Raw genomic sequence first — 17445 nt, forward strand, 5'->3', positions numbered from 1 at the left:
AGGTGAGGAGGTGAGAGCAGCCTTCAGGCATTTTTGTACTTTCATTTTACATGCAAAGCATTTGCAGTGCCTACTTGTTTTCCTAGTGATCTCTCATTCAAAGAAATGCCATTGAAATAAGATTTTGCAGATTTCAATTGGACATGGAGCATTGCTTTTTCGCACACTATTATCAAATCACAGTGTTGTCATAAATTTACAAAAGAAAACATTCCCGAACAAGTCAGAAAATTCCCAACAATAAAGGTGTGACAATGCGATGTCGCAGGACTGGCATTGCAAATTGAACGAGAGTGCCGTCTGCAAAATGGAAATTACAGCAAGATGACTTTCAGCAGGGTTAAGGATTACTTGACGGTGCAAGGCATGCTGGGACAATCGCATCCAATCAAAAAACTGTTTTCAAATTGGAGAGATGTATGAAACAGAAGCGTGGTGCAGAAATGCTGCTTTTATTAGGAGATATTCTTTTATAGTCGCATTACCCAGTAATTTAGCAACTCGAGGGGCTGCAGGAATGTGCAAGGGAGTGTTTTATAGACATGGCAAAAGTCTTCCCTCCATTATCCCCTTCTGTCAGTAAGATGCCACATCATGAATTTCCACCAGTGTGGAACTTTCTCAGGACTGAAGTAGGTCTCTGTGATCTTTCTGCCTTGGAACACGACAAGACACTAAAGACAATAAACACTAACTCATGCTGGCGGTGCAGTTCTAGCTCAGACTCTACATAAATGTGGTTTCAATACGGTGGAGTTTGTTTACCGGAATTATCCCAGTGCAATTAGTCATCCTGTCCTTAGTGATTCCTTAATTTGTGATTACGCTGTGCTCACCTACTTGTGTGAGGACGCGCTACATAAACATCAATAGGATTAGGTTTCATTGATATTCATGAACTAATATGAGGCTGTATAATTGTTATTTACATGACACTAAGCTTTCTGGAAGATAAGCTTCCTCAAGTCCTTGGTGATTGGAATCCGTTTCATGAACAAAGCAAAACAAAAGGGTGGGGGAGTGCTGTACGAGCTGACTAAGCAATGACAAGGAAAAAATATATATATATTTTGAAGTTACAGATATTGATCCGTGAACCTTTGGTAAAATTAGTTTTAAATGAATACTTCACATGATAATTTATATACTCTATGGATTTCCATCCATTATTCAGGAAGCAGAGGATGAGGGAAGGCTCACCAAATCTCGTAAAAGGCAAAAGTGCACGACCAACATGGCACCGCCTATCGATCAGCTTTAGGAGGACAAACAAGGGCCCAGAAAAAGAAGCCTGAGCCTCTGATCTCTTGCTATCGTTATACCCAAGGCCTTGGGAAAAGGCTACAGGTCAATACTGGAGCAGCATAGGCGACGTGGGGTTGGGCTGGCGACTTAATAAAGCAGACACATTGTGTGTGTGAGCAGACGGATCGATGTGATTCACCCCTCAGACGCGATGCATTTTCACAGTGGGGCAGGCTAGTGCACACTGCGGTGAGGACCGAGAGCACAAGTCAAGAAATTTGCTTCACCTGCAGCAGGAACCCAAGGGGAGGAATGCAGCAAACAATGAAACGACATTATCAACCTGGTAGACGCCAAGATTTTTGCTTCATTTATTGCTGTTGTTGATGTGTGTGAAAATTGAATTACACAGGACACACACCAATGGCATTGATTCAGAGAGGAGGCATAGAAGATGGGGCCGAAAAATAAAATCCAAACAGTGACTACAAAGGGTAGAGTTAAAGGACAAAACTATTTTAATGATAGTCGTCAAGTCTACCAGACCCTAAGGCCCATGATGCATGCTGGGACTCAAGTCACTCTAGAACCGAGCAGCTATTAATGATATCTGCTTATTGATGCTTAAATACTCTCCAAGTATCCAATAGTTGGTCTTGAATAAAGGATTATCTGTAAAGACTAGTACCATCGAAGGTGGGTGAGAAGTGTCACGCCAAAAAACAGTTGCTGGCAAAACAACAAGATACTCTATATTATCAACAATCTCAATCAATCCAGAGAGACAAAAGAGTTTGGGTGAAAAGGCAGCAAAGAGCTAGAGGAATGTCAGGACGAAAACAACTAACAATGGACATGGGCACATGAGTGACTGCAGTCTACTATAGTTGAAGCGTTTAAGATAACAGAAGTGCTTCTTACACATCCCAATCAAGTGTGATCAATCAATTAAAACAATTTTCTTACCTTCTCATGGTAACGTAGCTCATAGTCCAGAATGATACCATTGGGCTGTTCTGGTTGTGGCCACGACAACGTGAAGCTATTCATGGTGGAGCTGATCTGGTGCATGATGGGAACAATGGAGGGAGCTAAAAAAAGAAAAACACACACGATCTTCGTAAATCGGAATCAACTTTTCATGAGCTCTCCTGAACCAACTTTGGAAGATATATGACTCTTTAAGGTAATTTAACTCAACATGATCATAATCAAAAGGAAATACTGTCGACTTCTTTTGCAAACACTGTCTGATACAATCAGTTTGCTTAAATTGTCTAGTAATTACACAGCCACTATGTAGGGGTTTTGATTACACGTACAGGGCAGCATGCCAGCCATTTAATTTGAGCCACAAAAATGAGGTAGAAGTGGAACAATGAACTAACGATAACATCACAAACGAACATACCAAGGCAGTTAACCAATCGCTTATTTGTCAGTCTAATCCATGATGACCAGCGTGAAGAGAAATTACCTATAACTACCAAAGTCTCAGAAAATTTATACATTGGTGAATCTTTACAAGTATAAAGATTTGTCACGAGGATCATATGACTCAACGTAGTGTTTTTTTTATACTCTTTTGGAAACGTTAAAAATAGTTACTTTTTCGGCAGTAATGGAAATGTAGATTGATCCTTGAGGGACAGAGACCGACCTCTACAGTGTCTTTCTTACAAGTTTCTTTTCAGTACTGGTTGACAAATCATTTTGCAAATACATATTTGTTTTTGCAGTGCAGAAATATGTGTTTGAAATATGTTCATGCTCAAATGTGACAGAGTCAACTGCCAGCAAGCCAGACTTCAACAAGCTAGCTTTCTAAAAAACTGATATGGTTCACAGAAACCATTGCTGGTGCTTTAATATATATTGGCAATAATAACCTTATAATGTAGGTAAGCTAAATTAGGCGTGGTGGTGGAGGCAAAGGCAATGCATGTATATTGAAAATAAAGCATAACTTGCTAATTTCTTAACCAATTTTCATGAGTTTTATCTAATACAGAACACTTGAAAAAAGAGCCTAAAATATCAAAAGGTCATTCCCAGTTCTGAGTTCCTTTGTTGTGGAGACTCTGAGACCAAGGGGCACGCTGAGTATGTCATCACAGCATGTGACTAAAACGGACCAGTCACAAGAGATGATCTCCGCGCCGTTCAACGCGCAGCAACAATTTTTGCAGTGTGCACGTCAAGCTATGCAGAAGTCCCGCACGGGCCAATTCGTCGGTCACGTGATGCAATGCGGGCATTGCATCACATTGCGCGACCGCGGGAGTATAAACAGGCCTTTGGTCTCTCAGCTGGCCTGGGAACGTCTCGGGATCCCCTCCGAAGAGCTGGACAAAGCGGCTGGGGAGATGAATGTCTGGGATTCTCTGCTTAGGTTGATGCCCCATGACCTTCCCCAAATAAGTGAAAGAAAATGGATAGATGGATGGATGGATAAACTTTAAAACATCAGTATTTGTGTGCTATTTTGCCATTGTAATTTTTGGCTACAAAATGTACTTTCAGCAACATTAACATGCTGACTGCTTGAATTAACCCAGGTAGTTTGCAAGATTCTGTTCATTTCAAAAAGGTTGTCCTTTACTGTGTCAACTATTCTTCACCCAGTCACTCTTTGGCCTTGGCTTAGGGATTGTGTTATTTGATAGAGGTAGGCAATCATCCATATTGTGTATAGGCTTTCAAAATGAAGTAGAAAATATGTACCTTTCTTGGAATGCTAAGGTTTAGTGTAATACAGCACTGCCCCCCAAAAAACTTGCAGAAACACTTGTCACCTTTCAAACCAGAGGACGTTAAGACTAACACTTGAGGGTTTGTGGACCTTTTCTTCCCTCTGGAACAGGTGCCATATGCCAGCGCAGAATGAATTATCCCCTCTTTATCTCTTGGCAGACATTTACACGAGTGACATTTACAGATTCAGTGCTGTCTTGTCACCGCTGACAGAAGCGTCGAAGGAGTCCAATAACCTAGACCCTCCGCTTGTGAGGAAACAATGCATTTCCCGGGTACTGATAACAAGTTTTGTTTTGCATCTATTTTTTGTGTTACTATGTGATCTCGGCTGGGCTGTCAGGTTCCTAAATGTCACAGACTTACCAAGCAAGGATTCCACTCTTTGCCTTACTAGATCGCAGACTGCGACGTTCCACAAAACATCGAAGGAGCTTATGGTGTAATCTTGTCAATAAAGATTAAATCCGAGAACTGAAATATATATATATTTGAAATGAAGTCTAATATTGTAAAATATCTCAACACCCGAAGTATACAGTGTTCCCTCGCCACTTCGCACTTCACGTTTTGTGGCTTCAGTGCTTCGCGGGTTTTTTAAAAATATTCATTAAAAAAAAAAAAAAAATCATAAAAAAATAAAAATGAAAAAATACAGCCATATCAACAGCCATATTGCGGAAAGACGCTTTGTTTCATGTTGATGCACGACAGAGAAGGTTTCCCTGCATGCCAAACAAAGAAATGAGTTGACTCAGAGGCTTTGTACACACCTGTACAGCACATGCCACGGGCACTCATACAAGGCGCGTGATTGGTCCCCGGCGGGACATCGACCAATGAGAGCACAAGTGGATTTATCCCGTGAGCTGATTGCCTGCGCATCATCGCAGCATCCCCCAGCATGTTCCCTTGTTGTGTCACGCCAGTCTCGTCCACGCTGTTGACTGTCTCGCATACTGTATCTTAATGTTGTGTTCATGACAACTTTTTGGGATTAGTTAAACCCTTACAATCCAGCCTAAGCGCTGTGCCCCTGCGAAAGCTTCCTCCGGGGTGTCCAAGAGGAAGAAAATGATGATGACCATCAGCGAAAAAGTGAAACTTTTAGATATGATCAAAGAGGGCAGAAGTTATGCATCTGTGGCACGCCATTATGGCGTGAATGAATCTACAGTGCGGTACATCAAGAAAGAGGAAGCAAACAGCTGCAGAACTGCTTCAATAAGGAAGCGAAACGTGTGGTAACTCCGGGTAATAAGAGACAAGGTTATGTCCTTGTACAGGGGAATTTTGAAGCAAAAGAAAAAACAAAGACAACAAGTACCCATCACCATGTTTTTCTCCAAGGCAAAACCCCAGCTACACCATCAGCGCCTCCAGCAGAAGAGTCTCCGAGTGAACCTAAAGCCTCTACGAGTCAAGTGAGAGCCTCTCCTCCGCCACCAACGCAAGCGTCTTCGCCTCTCTCAGAAGGAAATGTTGATGAAAGTTAATTACTGTATAAGGTTTTATAAATAAAGATTTAAGTAAATACATATTTTACATATTTTAAACATTCTGGTACCCACATACACGAAAATCCCTGAGGGGGGGGGGGGCAAATCCTACTTCGCGTTTTTTCACCTTTCGCAGGGGGGGGGGGGTGGATCTGGTCCTCATTAACCGCGAAAAACAAGGGATCACTGTATACTGTTGATTGAGCTCTCAGCTAATCAGTATGGCACTAATATTATACATTCTTTGTGACTATGAGTACTGTTAAATTGTGTGTCTGCATGTGCTGCTGCACTGTTGGTGTTCAATCAATTACTTAAAGGGTTAAAGCACCACAACATACATGCTATTTAGAGTTAAAATTAGCTAGCAGACTGAAAGGCTAAGCTATGTTGTTTTGAATACAAAAGGTATAATTCTCTTTGTTTGATGATTAGTTTGACAATAAACCTCAAATATGTAAACTATGAATACTGTTTACATATTTTAAACATTCTGGTACCCACATACAGATACACGAAAATTCCTAGGGGAGGGGGGCAAATCCTACTTCGCGGTTTTTCACCTTTTGCGGGGGGTTCTGGTCCCCATTAACCGCGAAAAACGAGGGATCACTGTATAATAAATATCTACAACACCATGAGTGAATTTGACTTGACACTAATCTAAATGGTAATTCAAAGAGAGATAGGTCCAAACAAACCTACTCATCAGCAACCCAACTTGTGAACATACAAGTAGGTTTGATTAAATAAACACTCTGCAGTTGCTCATATTCAGTTAAATGTGTTGGCAGTTTTAGAAAAGATTAAAAAAAAATTACACCCCCGTCTGCAGGCATAAAAAAAAAACCAGTCCCTTACAATCCTGTGCTCTACATTTTACTTCGATCACTCACTTGGCTCTTGGCCTGCTTGCTGCTGAGGCCTCATCATTTCGCCACCTGGCCTCAACTTGCCATCTTTCTGAATAAGTCCTTTGCTCAAAAGGCTACAAATGACATCCTCTCTCAACTTAATGTCCCTTTTTATCGAGTTCCTGAGGGGTTGCTCCATTTCTTTTCCATCTCTTAGTCATACTTCGCCCACATAGAGACATTCTACGATCTCTGGAGTTCTGTGAAAGGCTAAAATAAACTTGTGATTCATTCCGCATCTTTGCTTTCAAACCATTTTTTATTGGAATGAGATGGCCTATTCTACAGCTTTAATTTTTGGTAAATATTTCTAGATTGGAGTGTTTGATAATGAGGCTAAAAATGCAAATAGAAACAAATATTTGGGTTCTGTGTATCCTGTCGGTATAAAGGGATTCGGTGGAATCTGCCTGCCTTGGCTCTCACCTCCGCCATACCCTCGGCAGAGAGTGTGAAGGCTGAGCGTCACCTTGCAGCACTTCAGCCTCTCAGGCTGCTTCACACTCCAGTAAGCGGGGTTAGGGCTCCCTGGGCCACATGATCACTTAGCGAATCATTATCCCCTAAAAGTATGAGTCCTGTCTTGGTGCTAGTCAGTCAGAAGCAGGGTAGGGCAGGTTATCGTCCCATAAATTCAATGGACATGATCCTTAAATTTTCATTGTTGTGGTACCACCCGGCGCGCTGCTCATGACGCAGCGAGCCGCTGGTGGAACAGTTTTGGCTCAATAGATGCACTCGGGACATTTTAGGGAAAGTTAACTATTGATTAAGTTCGCTAGCCCTTGAGCCAACTAGTTAGCGAGCTAAGGAGCTAAACAGCTCGCTCTGGCTCACCCAATTGTGGCGACATCGTTTAAAACAGTCGTCACTAACTGCCGGTCCCCATCCAGACCCAGAGGCAGTCCCATGTGTACCACACCATAGCCAAAAAAGAAAGGTTATGACTCAAGACATATGGGGCGCCGCAACATATTGCAGGCTTTACAGTAGTGATGAACCACCAACCAATCATATGCGAGTTCAGCCACCCCTTTCAGCAAATCAAATCTGCAGCTTAGGTCGTAATTACTGAGCCCAGGCAGGGATGAGGAGAAACGTAGTAGGGAAGGGAGAAAGAGACTCAGTGTGGAAGTTGAGTTAAAGAAGGAGAAAGATCAGAAAATGACCGATAAAGGAAGAAAACATTTGGAACAAACGGTGCTTAAAATGGAACAGTCAGTGTCATTTTTTTTATACTTCTCCGTGGGACGTTCCTACACGGAGCACTTATTAAAAGTGCATATAGGTGAAAGATTTGTTAAAATATGTAAAATTGTTTGAGACTTCACTGATGTGTCAAGATGCCAAAATAGAAAAGGGGAAACTCAAACTTTATTTTTCTTATTTGAACACAGATAACTTTCTCTTTTTATTTACTTGCTCTTATTATGAAATGCAGTTCTACTTTTATTTAGTAGATGAGAGAAGATTACACAGTTGTGCTCATATGTTTGATTACCAGGGCAGCAGAATTTGTAAGATGTGTAAATTTCTTTATTATGCTCTAATATCAGTGACATAAAAAAAAACAAAAAACATCAACGATACTATCATTTATCGTTGAAGTTTTTGGTAAAATATATCGCTGTAAAACAACTTGGTATTGTGGCAGGCCTAAACACATAATATATTGAGAGAGAACAAGCGCAATGGCCAACACAAATATTGTACAAACTGTGTAAAAGATAGAGTAACAACTGTAATAAAAACCTGCAATATAGCGTGACTGGGAAGCACGAACGGTAATGTAGCGGAGAATTACTGTAACTATTCCGTGACGATAAATTGCAGGGACTCATTGTTCCAGGGCTGGGACTCATTGTTTCCATGACATGTGCATCCCGGGACTCACACAGTCTCAAGTGTAAAATGATCTATGCAATTCTGTGATTTCCAAACCTCAAGAATTTAACAGACTGTTTTCATAAGACGTCATCTTTTATTCACAGTCTTTGTGATACAGTAATAGTCCGCTTCTGTCCCACAGGGTAGATTCTACATTAATATATTCCACATGATAAGCTATTGAACTCAAAGTTAATGGCTTGTACTTTTTTCCAGGACCAAAAAGGTACAGGTTATGTTCTCTAGCAGTAAATGTCAGCAATCAATGGTATGATTTCCCTGCGAGTGTGTGGCAAAATCACAGGCTTTATTCATGTAAAGTTCTATGAATGTTCCCGCAAGATATGAACTTGACAAAAGTTGAACACAATGACTGTTGCTAACAAGTAGTATGGTTCAGTTCAGTTCTGTTTGGTGAGGTACACCTTTTTTTTCAGTTATTTCTATGGTCAAGGATCAGAAAATATCTGACCTGTAATGCCCCACTTTCAGCACGCTTCTGTCTAGCTTCAGTTTGTTGTGTATCGGTGGAATGAGACGTTTCACTTACAATTGAATTAAGTGGAATAAAGGAAGGAAGGAATAAAGGCAAAGGCAACCATAAGCCCCATTTAAATCATTATTACAATGAGAGAAATCAAAGCCAGTTGTATTGGTTGATTATGGGTAATGTCACCAAGCAGTAATATATAATATCAGGTTTATCGCAGTTTCCTTTATAATATCAAGATATTAGCTGAGGGTGTAATGACCTTGCCGCCGTGATTAGGATTTGAATCATACAGTGGAGAACCGAATTGAAGCCTACTGTTTGGTGAAAACATAGATAACATTAAAACTAACAAAGATGCTGGGGAAAGCTAATAGTTAATGTTAATATACACTCCGCAAATACACTCACATTTGTATTGTATAGTAAATAGTATATCTGGAGCAGTAGCTCGCAGTATCTTATAGTGTCAATGATTTGTTTTCATACAATTCAACTGATTCTGAATATGGCGTTCTAAACTACATTGCCCTTGCATCCTGGGAGAAAAGAACCAGTCTGTCTGCACGAGGTTTAGTATCAGTCTAATGACGCACCACTGTCCCCTTAAAGTGTGTCCCCCACTGGCATCCGGGGACAGTGATGCTGACAATGATTGGTGACTGTGTCCTGCTCTCTCCTGTCCCCCTCCCATCCATTTCTACGGTGCTCTACTTTTATCTGGCCCAACGTGTTGCCCCTGGGCTTTTAATATAGAGGTTGGCTCACCATTAATCAAAGTCAGAGCCTCTCAGTGTCTTGCGGTGACAGAGGGAGAGCGAGAGAAGTAAATTTAAATGAGTCAAATGTAGTGAAGAAAGAGTGAACATTCACTTTTGCGATGTGCAAATATTTATACGACTACAAAATACTGTATGCTCTGCAAAATGGACGATTAACTCCGCTCGGGCGGCGACAGAGTTCCCGTCATGAAGCCGCGACACAGGTGGCCGCCCTGGGAGCCTTCCGACAAGCACGCTTCAATTTATGATAACATATTGCGTCACGAGATCATAAGAAAGTAATTTCTAGAAAACATCAAATACCTTATTATCAAATAACTGATGATGAATTCAAATTCACAAGTTGTACCTTGAAGTTCCTACTCGCTTCAGTTGCTCACAGATACAGGGTTGAACATAGTATGGAAATTGCTCATCTGATCCCTTCCAAAAAAAAAAAAAAAAAAAAAAAAAAAGCCTATTTGCGTACAGCTGCCAAGCCCAGTTGTTGTAGCTGTGTTGCAATTGTGGTCTGTGGTTTGTGATTCTGGCACATCACTGCACAAAGTCGTGCCTTAATGGCAGCTCAGCCTGTCAGAAGAAGAGTGCAGCCTGCAAACGTGCCGACCTTTTTTGTGTTAGGTGTTGGTTGAACAACTGCCATGCCTATTAGTGAAGGCTCAAGAGGACCACACCAACCGTAACTACATGGTAACAGATCTCTTTCAAAAGAGTTAATACAGTGATCTTGATTTCTTTTAAGAAACCACTGCTAGTAAGATCATCTAAAATCAGGAGGACCTGAACACTGCATTAGAATACTTTGATGAAGACAGTTATTTGAGAAAAAAATTCGGACACAATCATCACATGTAACTATGTGAGTAAGATGATGAACCTCTTGAATATTCTAGCTCTGATCCAAAGCTATGAGAGAGAACAAACAGACCAAATAAAGACATACTGTAATGTCTGCTATGACATGTATATCGAACATCTTGCCTCACTTTCAAAACAAGATCAAGTGCAGATTGCTTTCATGCATGTGGTTGTTTGGAATTCAGTCATGTCACATAGTTGTACCTCGCTAGATACTCCGTTAGACTTGCTCTCCAATGGCTGAGGATGTAGTGTTTATGTTGCGGTGGAAAAGCTCTTCAGACAGAGGAGCCATATAGAAGATTGTAGCTATATTTGGTATATTTAGTCAGAGGGATTGCTGGCTCACAATATAGGTCAACGATGATGCGCCAGTAAGTTCAGAGAAATATTCAATGTGACCTATTAGTCTGAAAAGAAGAAACAAACTGGAACTGGACTGGAAGGAGTTTTGCATGAGTGTAAAGGATAAACAATACCCTTTGCATTTCAGACTGCGGTGTCGGTTAAATGACTGGGAGGGATTACACAAGAAGTCATATCTTTAGTAAGACCTGGTATATTTGTAGTCTCTATATTCTATTTCGGCTTTTTACGTCTTCCAAACACATTTGTCTGAGGCAACCCACAACTTTTATGCTGTCAGGTCTTGATTTGAAGGTTGAAATATGAATCGTGCTGTTGTGATTAAAAACTCAAGGTCTGTAGACGAGAGAGAGAGAAAAATAAATTGTATGCCTTATTGAAAGGGGTTGATGATTAAAAAGAGATGGGTATAGAATAAAAAAGACTTGGTGCTATATCTACGGCACGTGTGCCTATGTTTTTCTTGGAGAGTACAGGCGTTAAATGAACTCCGAAATCACACTATTGATCAGTCCATCCTCCCAGACATATGGTGGGATCTAGGGCAGTTTCATTGGCCTCTGCAGTCATTCTCACTACATCCCTTAAACACTCTTCTCCCTTCTGTGATTAATTCCTATTCTCCTCTCCTGCCATCTTCCCTTTTCCTCCCATGCATACTCATATTTCTAACTGATGTGACCTATTTGCTGTTTCTTTACTTTCCAAAATACATCACACAACTATTTTCTTATGGCCAGAAACCACTGAGAATAAACCCTCACTTAGCTTTCATTTCATGGTGGGGACTGTCAATTTATCGCTCTCAATGATCTACCTTGGGAGGTTTATTTTGGCCGGGTTAGATATTTTTATTATCATTAGATGAGGTGATGCAAATGAAAGTCAAGATTATCTTAAAATATAGATATGTTGCCAGGAGAACTTGTATGGTACTAAAGGTCACAGCTTTTTGGCAAAGGATGAACGGTAAACCCCCCCCCTCCCCCCCCCCCCCCAACCACACACACACACACACAAGACAGTCAATATACAAACACCGTATATAATCTCGCAAATTAATCTGCAAATCTTCAAACTGGTAAAGTAACAACAAAATAGCATCTTTTGTCGACTGTGTGGAATTGGTTTTTAATTAATCATACCTTTAGGCGACTGAGATCAAATTGAGCGCACAACTTGTTTCCAACCAGCAGTGGCGCTGTTGATTCACTTTGCTGTATAAAGAACAACAGTGTGAAGTCAGCTGGGTTAGTTGAGCTACCGTGAACACCTGCGCTGTGGCACAAATCCTCTGGCATCATTATTCTTGTTAAGGCAATACGGGCATGGAAACAAGAGTTCAGAGAATTCATTCTCTCCCATAAAAATAATATTACAAAAAATATATATTATTATTCTTCCCATAGTCGATCAAGGAAATTTAGTCAACTGCATATCCCTAGTTTGTATTGAAGTTTGGCAGTGCAGCACACCTACATGCTGAAATGACAGGTCCACAATAGCAGTGACGTTCATCCCTGTTTCGTTCTTTTTCCTAGTGCAAGGCTCTTTTCCAAATAGATTTATGAAATACATTTCACTATGAAACGAACCATCTGGTGTGTCAGGTTCCAATTAAATGCCAAAAGAGGTTTTATTTCAATGACATAATTGCAGGGAACAATTTCAGAGGACATGACATGTTTTTGCGAACCATGCTGAGCATAGATTTGGATGCTTTTAATATGTTCTTTCCAAAGATTTCTGCATCATCAGTTTCCCCCTATGCAACAGGAACAATGCAATCACCTAGCAACAAAAGGCCACAAAGAGCAGGTCAGACGCTTGGCAGATTACACTTCATTATTGCAGCCAACCTTGATAATAGACACTGACATTTATTCGTCTCCGTCTATCTGTCGAGCATGCTATTAGCCTGTCAAAGCACTATTAGACCACCCTGGTAGTAAGGCCTATTTCCGCTCGTTTCTCTCTCCTTCGCTGTCATGGTTGCACAGTTTGGTTGGGTCTTCCCTCCAACTTCTGACTAATTCTTGAATTCAGTTGGTCATGAAATCCATTAGATTTCACATATGGCATAATTATTCATCAATTTTAAATAAGGTTCTATTTTGTTGTTTTTTTGTCTTTCGAGAATGTAAATCAAATCTGCATTTTAAGACCTGTACTGTACCTAGTATTTTAAGACATCAGCCATTGTTCATTATTAGATCAAGATAAAGACTGTATGCTGCCTGTCACCCTAAATCAACTTCATGATGATTTTGACTTTTTAACAAAATGAGATCTCTTATGTTTCATGTGTAGCTAAACAACCATAAAACATGTTTATAGCTACCTCCAGCATTGTTCTTAAAGACACACCTCCCCCAGTTATGTTGTTTTGAAGACTTGTGAAGGCTAAAAATTTATTTATTTTTCATTTATTTTTTTTTACAAAAAGAGTGATGTCTATTTGCTTTAATAAACAAAAGTGCCATACTAGGTTATTGACAGTGTATGGTATGAAAAAAGAGCTTTACTACACGTTTGTCAGCTTTGTCAGCTAACAAGTTGTCAGCTAACGGTCCTTTGTGGTTGCAACTGTTGCAAAACAGTTTTTGTTGCGCTTGAAAAAAAGAATGGAAGTGTGACATGCACAATTTTAATGGACAGCGATAACGAGGAATCTTCAAATCTAAATATGTGTATACATCACCTCAGACATCAACTATGGCTCATCTTTCACCTCACTGCAACGCCACTTTACCATGAAAGCCTTATAGATTTCTGTCCTTGCGCATGTTTCAGACCTACAGGAGCATGAAAAAGTCTATAGCAGAAAAGGACAGTCAACACAACGTCCTCGACACACACACACACACGCACACACCCACACAAACAAAATGCCAGAAAGTATAGGCTGAAGGTCCATTTCAATGGTTGACTGAAGCTCCACCACAGGTACAAGCACGCACATACTGTAGATAAAAGAGGAGGATTGACAACCTTGCAACACAGCCTGAAAACAGAAGCTGTTTTGCATGTATTTATCTTAAGGTCTCCTGCAGGCTGCGATTGGCTGGCAACCAGTTCAGGGTGTACCCCGCCTCCTGCCCGATGATAGCTGGGATAGGCTCCAGCACGCCCGCGACCCTAGTGAGGAGAAGCGGCTCAGAAAATGGATGGATGGATGGTCTCCTGCAGGCTGGCTGATATTAAAGTATTCACCAGAGATGAACCTTGCCAGCTGGTGCACAACCGTAAAGGTGACCCGACCTGCTAAAAATACAAACCATGACCAATAACACTTATGCGACTCTCATAAGTGTTCATCTCATATGAATGCACAATTTTATTTAAAACATCAAAACCCCACAAAGACCGTTCATCTTCTTGCTTTTGTTAACTTAGAGATCAGGCGTGTGTGGGGCTATGTGAATCTTATAATTTACAGGCAGGTTTTGAGTGAGGTGCATCCTTCTGTTGTAGCAGAAGTGGAGACTCGCTGTGCGGCGCTGCACTCAAAATTAAGTCCCATTAAGCAAAGACCAATGGAAAACAACAAAGAGACTTGTCAGCCTGCAAGCTACAGATGTGAGCCTCAAAGACAGGAAAAGAGGATTTATAAATATTACCCCTGTACAAAAAAAAAAAAAAAGCAAAAACGATTGCCTGGAGAAAAATGTATACTTGGGCTATCGCTATAATTGGTTTGATCTAGAAATAAACCACAAAGGAAGGAAATATGGCGCCTGTCAAAGATACGGTCGGAATATCAAATTTCCAGTCCTTTGTTTTGATTCGGGTAAGTGAGGGCGCTTATATTGTATGTTGGCTAGCTAACCAGCTACCATTTAGCTTCAAACCTAACAGTTATTACTCACAGCTGAGCTATGTAAATTCCCTTTGGCACTGCATTCAGCTGTGCTGTGACCTGAGACGCTGAAATGCACACTGTGCAAAACGGTATTCTGAATTGAAATTTCTCACACATGCATTGAAACTAAATCTGACTTTTGCCCTGTGAGGAGGAACAAGAGGTAAGAGACATGGCTGCAAATATTGTCCAAAGACAGATACCATAATGTAAATGATGACTTAAGGCTAATTACTCCCAGATTCATAGTTATCACACCTTGTCACTTCAGCCACTTACCGGCCTGGTTGGTGGTGATGTCTATAGACACATGCTGTGACGGATAGGGGCTCTTATTGCTGACGCCGTTGACAGCCTGTATCTCAAAGCTGTATAGCGTGTGCGCCAGCAGGTTACTGATGAACACCCTGGTCTCGGTCAGACCCAGCTGACGAGGGATAAATTCCACATTGTCGTCACAGTGGGAGCAGGAGCGCCGGTCGGCCTGGCACTTTTTGCACAAGATGTTGTAAACGACATCACCGCGGCCGCCCGTCTCCCTTGGAGAATGCCACTCGAGGATCACAGACGTCTCATTCACAATGGATATGACATTTCGCGGGCTGGATGGGACACCTGTAGAGACACACGGCATGTGTAAGCCGAAGGCCAGTGAATCCTGGACTTCTATAGAGAACAAGTCACACTGTAAGGAATCGAAAAGTAAAAGACATGTTTTTGGGTCGCAATTGGGTCGGTTAAGTTAGCGTAACATGTTGTTGGCAAAGGCCACTCATCTTATCCCTCTTTCTCCAGCACAATTTGAATGCTAATTTATTCCACTCACACCCAGAGGGATCATACCGCGAAACGTTTGTGTCTATCAAACATTGGTTATTTAGCAAAATGCAGTGTTGCATGGAGTATTCTTATCCAAGTGGCTCTGGAGAGTCACGCTTCCATTCACTCCCCAGGAGCACACAGCTGGAGCAAAACCTCCAAAATGATATTCATGGAAAAAAAAAAAAATCACAGAACGATAAAACAAAGTGCTTTGCTTGAGTGGCGCATTCAGATTCACTGCTGCTTTAAAAAAGGGACTTGTTTGCCAGCACCCACTTGGAGTGCAGACTTTAAGAGTTCAAATGACTGCGTAGATTTTTCGGTGCATGTGGGAGTCCCTCAAGCTGCTCACTGATATCTTGGCCCTAACATGGCACACATGGCCATTCACAGAACAAAGCTGCTTAGGTTGGGTAAGACTTCCCTGGAGACCATATTTGAAAGCTCTTTATCCCTGTGAGGTCTGACCTTTATATTAAAAGAAGTTGAACGACACTATTTCTCACATACGTAGTAGCAGAAAGCATTTCAAAAGTTACTAATTTCTCTGATATAATGTTACTCCTCTCTTACCTCTGACAGAAAGTAGAACATTGTTTGTGTATTCCTTAGTTTAGGATGTTTCAAGACAAGACAAGGTTTTACTACTCACGTAATTCCTAAAGTCAGGAAAATATGAGGCTTTACACGAGCAGGATTTTTGGGGCCGATCACTGATCAGCGAGTTTAAAAAAACGATCACAAGATGGAGGAATGTGTCTATTTAAATGACCTGCTCATTTACTGTATATACTTGCGTACTTAATTGCTCAAAAAATATATATTTACAATGAATAATGTATATTTGTTACTTTATTTATGCCAGTGAGGCATAGTGACAGAACAAATGAATGGTCTTCTATTAGATGGCAGGAAGCAAATACAGTAATTAATGTATCCACTTTTTGTGACATTTTTGTTTGTTGGTGTGCCGTGAGATTTTTCAATTGTAAAATATGTGCCTTGGCTCCATAAAGGTTGGAAATCACTGCTCTAGTCAGATTGTGTATACTAATCGGTCAGGTCAAACCAACATTACATGACAGAAATAATGGGTGCTAACTTACTCTAATTAAATTACTTTATTTTTAATTAAATTACTTCACCCACACCAAAACGTTAGAGCATAATTCGACAGAACGGCGGCAAGTTTACATCCAACCATTCATGCTACCGCTAGCTTGCTAGGCTACATAAAATTGTATTGCCTGATTGTGAGCCGTATCGTATTAAAAGTACGTGAACATACCACAAGTAAGCCTTAAACGAACGTCCTCTCCTGTCTTGAGCACCGGTGACTACCAACACACGTTTTTCCCCATTTTGTCCTTATAATACCGTCAGTTTGCTCCACTCTTGTTGTTGTCACCACAGTAACGAGTATCCGGTCGCATTTGAGTTGACAAGATAAAGCCCAATGATCGTAAAAACGGGATGCGGAATATACGATTTTACTGCAGTAGTCTGACAGTGCAATCGTGAAGAAGCAAATTTGTCTTGTTGTCTGATCCGGGCATTAAGTGTTGCCTGTCTCCGGAACGTGTTGTCTGTCCCACACCGCCTGGGTTTCTTTTTTTTTTAATAAAATAACTTCTTTGGCCGTCAGATATTTACAGTACTACGTGAAAAGACACGCGACAAGGCTAAAACGAAACTAGCTTTTGGATTCAAATATACTGCGCGCGGCGACACGGAGTAAATGTCTTTTGCGGAGCCGATCAATGACATCATTGACCGGACATTATGACATTAAAGCCGATCAGCATAAAATGCTAAATATCGGCCGATACCGATCAGCCCGATCAAATCAGTGTAAAGTCTAGAAAATATTAGTTGAAACAATTGAGCTGAACTACTTCAAACATCTTCAATATTTGATCTGACAATAATTTCCGGAAGTTGATAGCTTGGTTAAAAGTTTTAACCA

At 40.9% G+C, this 17445-nt stretch overlaps 1 protein-coding gene across 7 annotated transcripts in view; it reads right to left on the minus strand.

Annotated features, from left to right (window-relative positions):
* LOC133411247 (ephrin type-B receptor 1-B-like) overlaps positions 1-17445 on the minus strand; it is a 188973-nt gene that overhangs the window by 44946 nt on the left and 126582 nt on the right. For 5 of the 7 annotated variants that reach the window (XR_009769639.1, XR_009769641.1, XR_009769638.1 and 2 more), the window contains exons 5-6: positions 14937-15272; positions 2212-2336 (exon numbers count right to left, since the gene is read on the minus strand). Coding sequence is in view for 1 of the 7 variants with exons in the window: in XM_061693348.1 (XP_061549332.1) it covers positions 2212-2336; positions 14937-15272 (461 nt within the window). In the remaining 6 variants the exon portion in view is untranslated. The remainder of the gene's footprint in view (positions 1-2211; positions 2337-14936; positions 15273-17445) is intronic. The other 2 variants (XR_009769643.1, XR_009769642.1) reach the window with 1 other exon arrangement.

The sequence above is a fragment of the Phycodurus eques genome, chromosome 13, assembly GCF_024500275.1.
Source record: "Phycodurus eques isolate BA_2022a chromosome 13, UOR_Pequ_1.1, whole genome shotgun sequence".
NCBI classification, from domain to species: domain Eukaryota; kingdom Metazoa; phylum Chordata; class Actinopteri; order Syngnathiformes; family Syngnathidae; genus Phycodurus; species Phycodurus eques.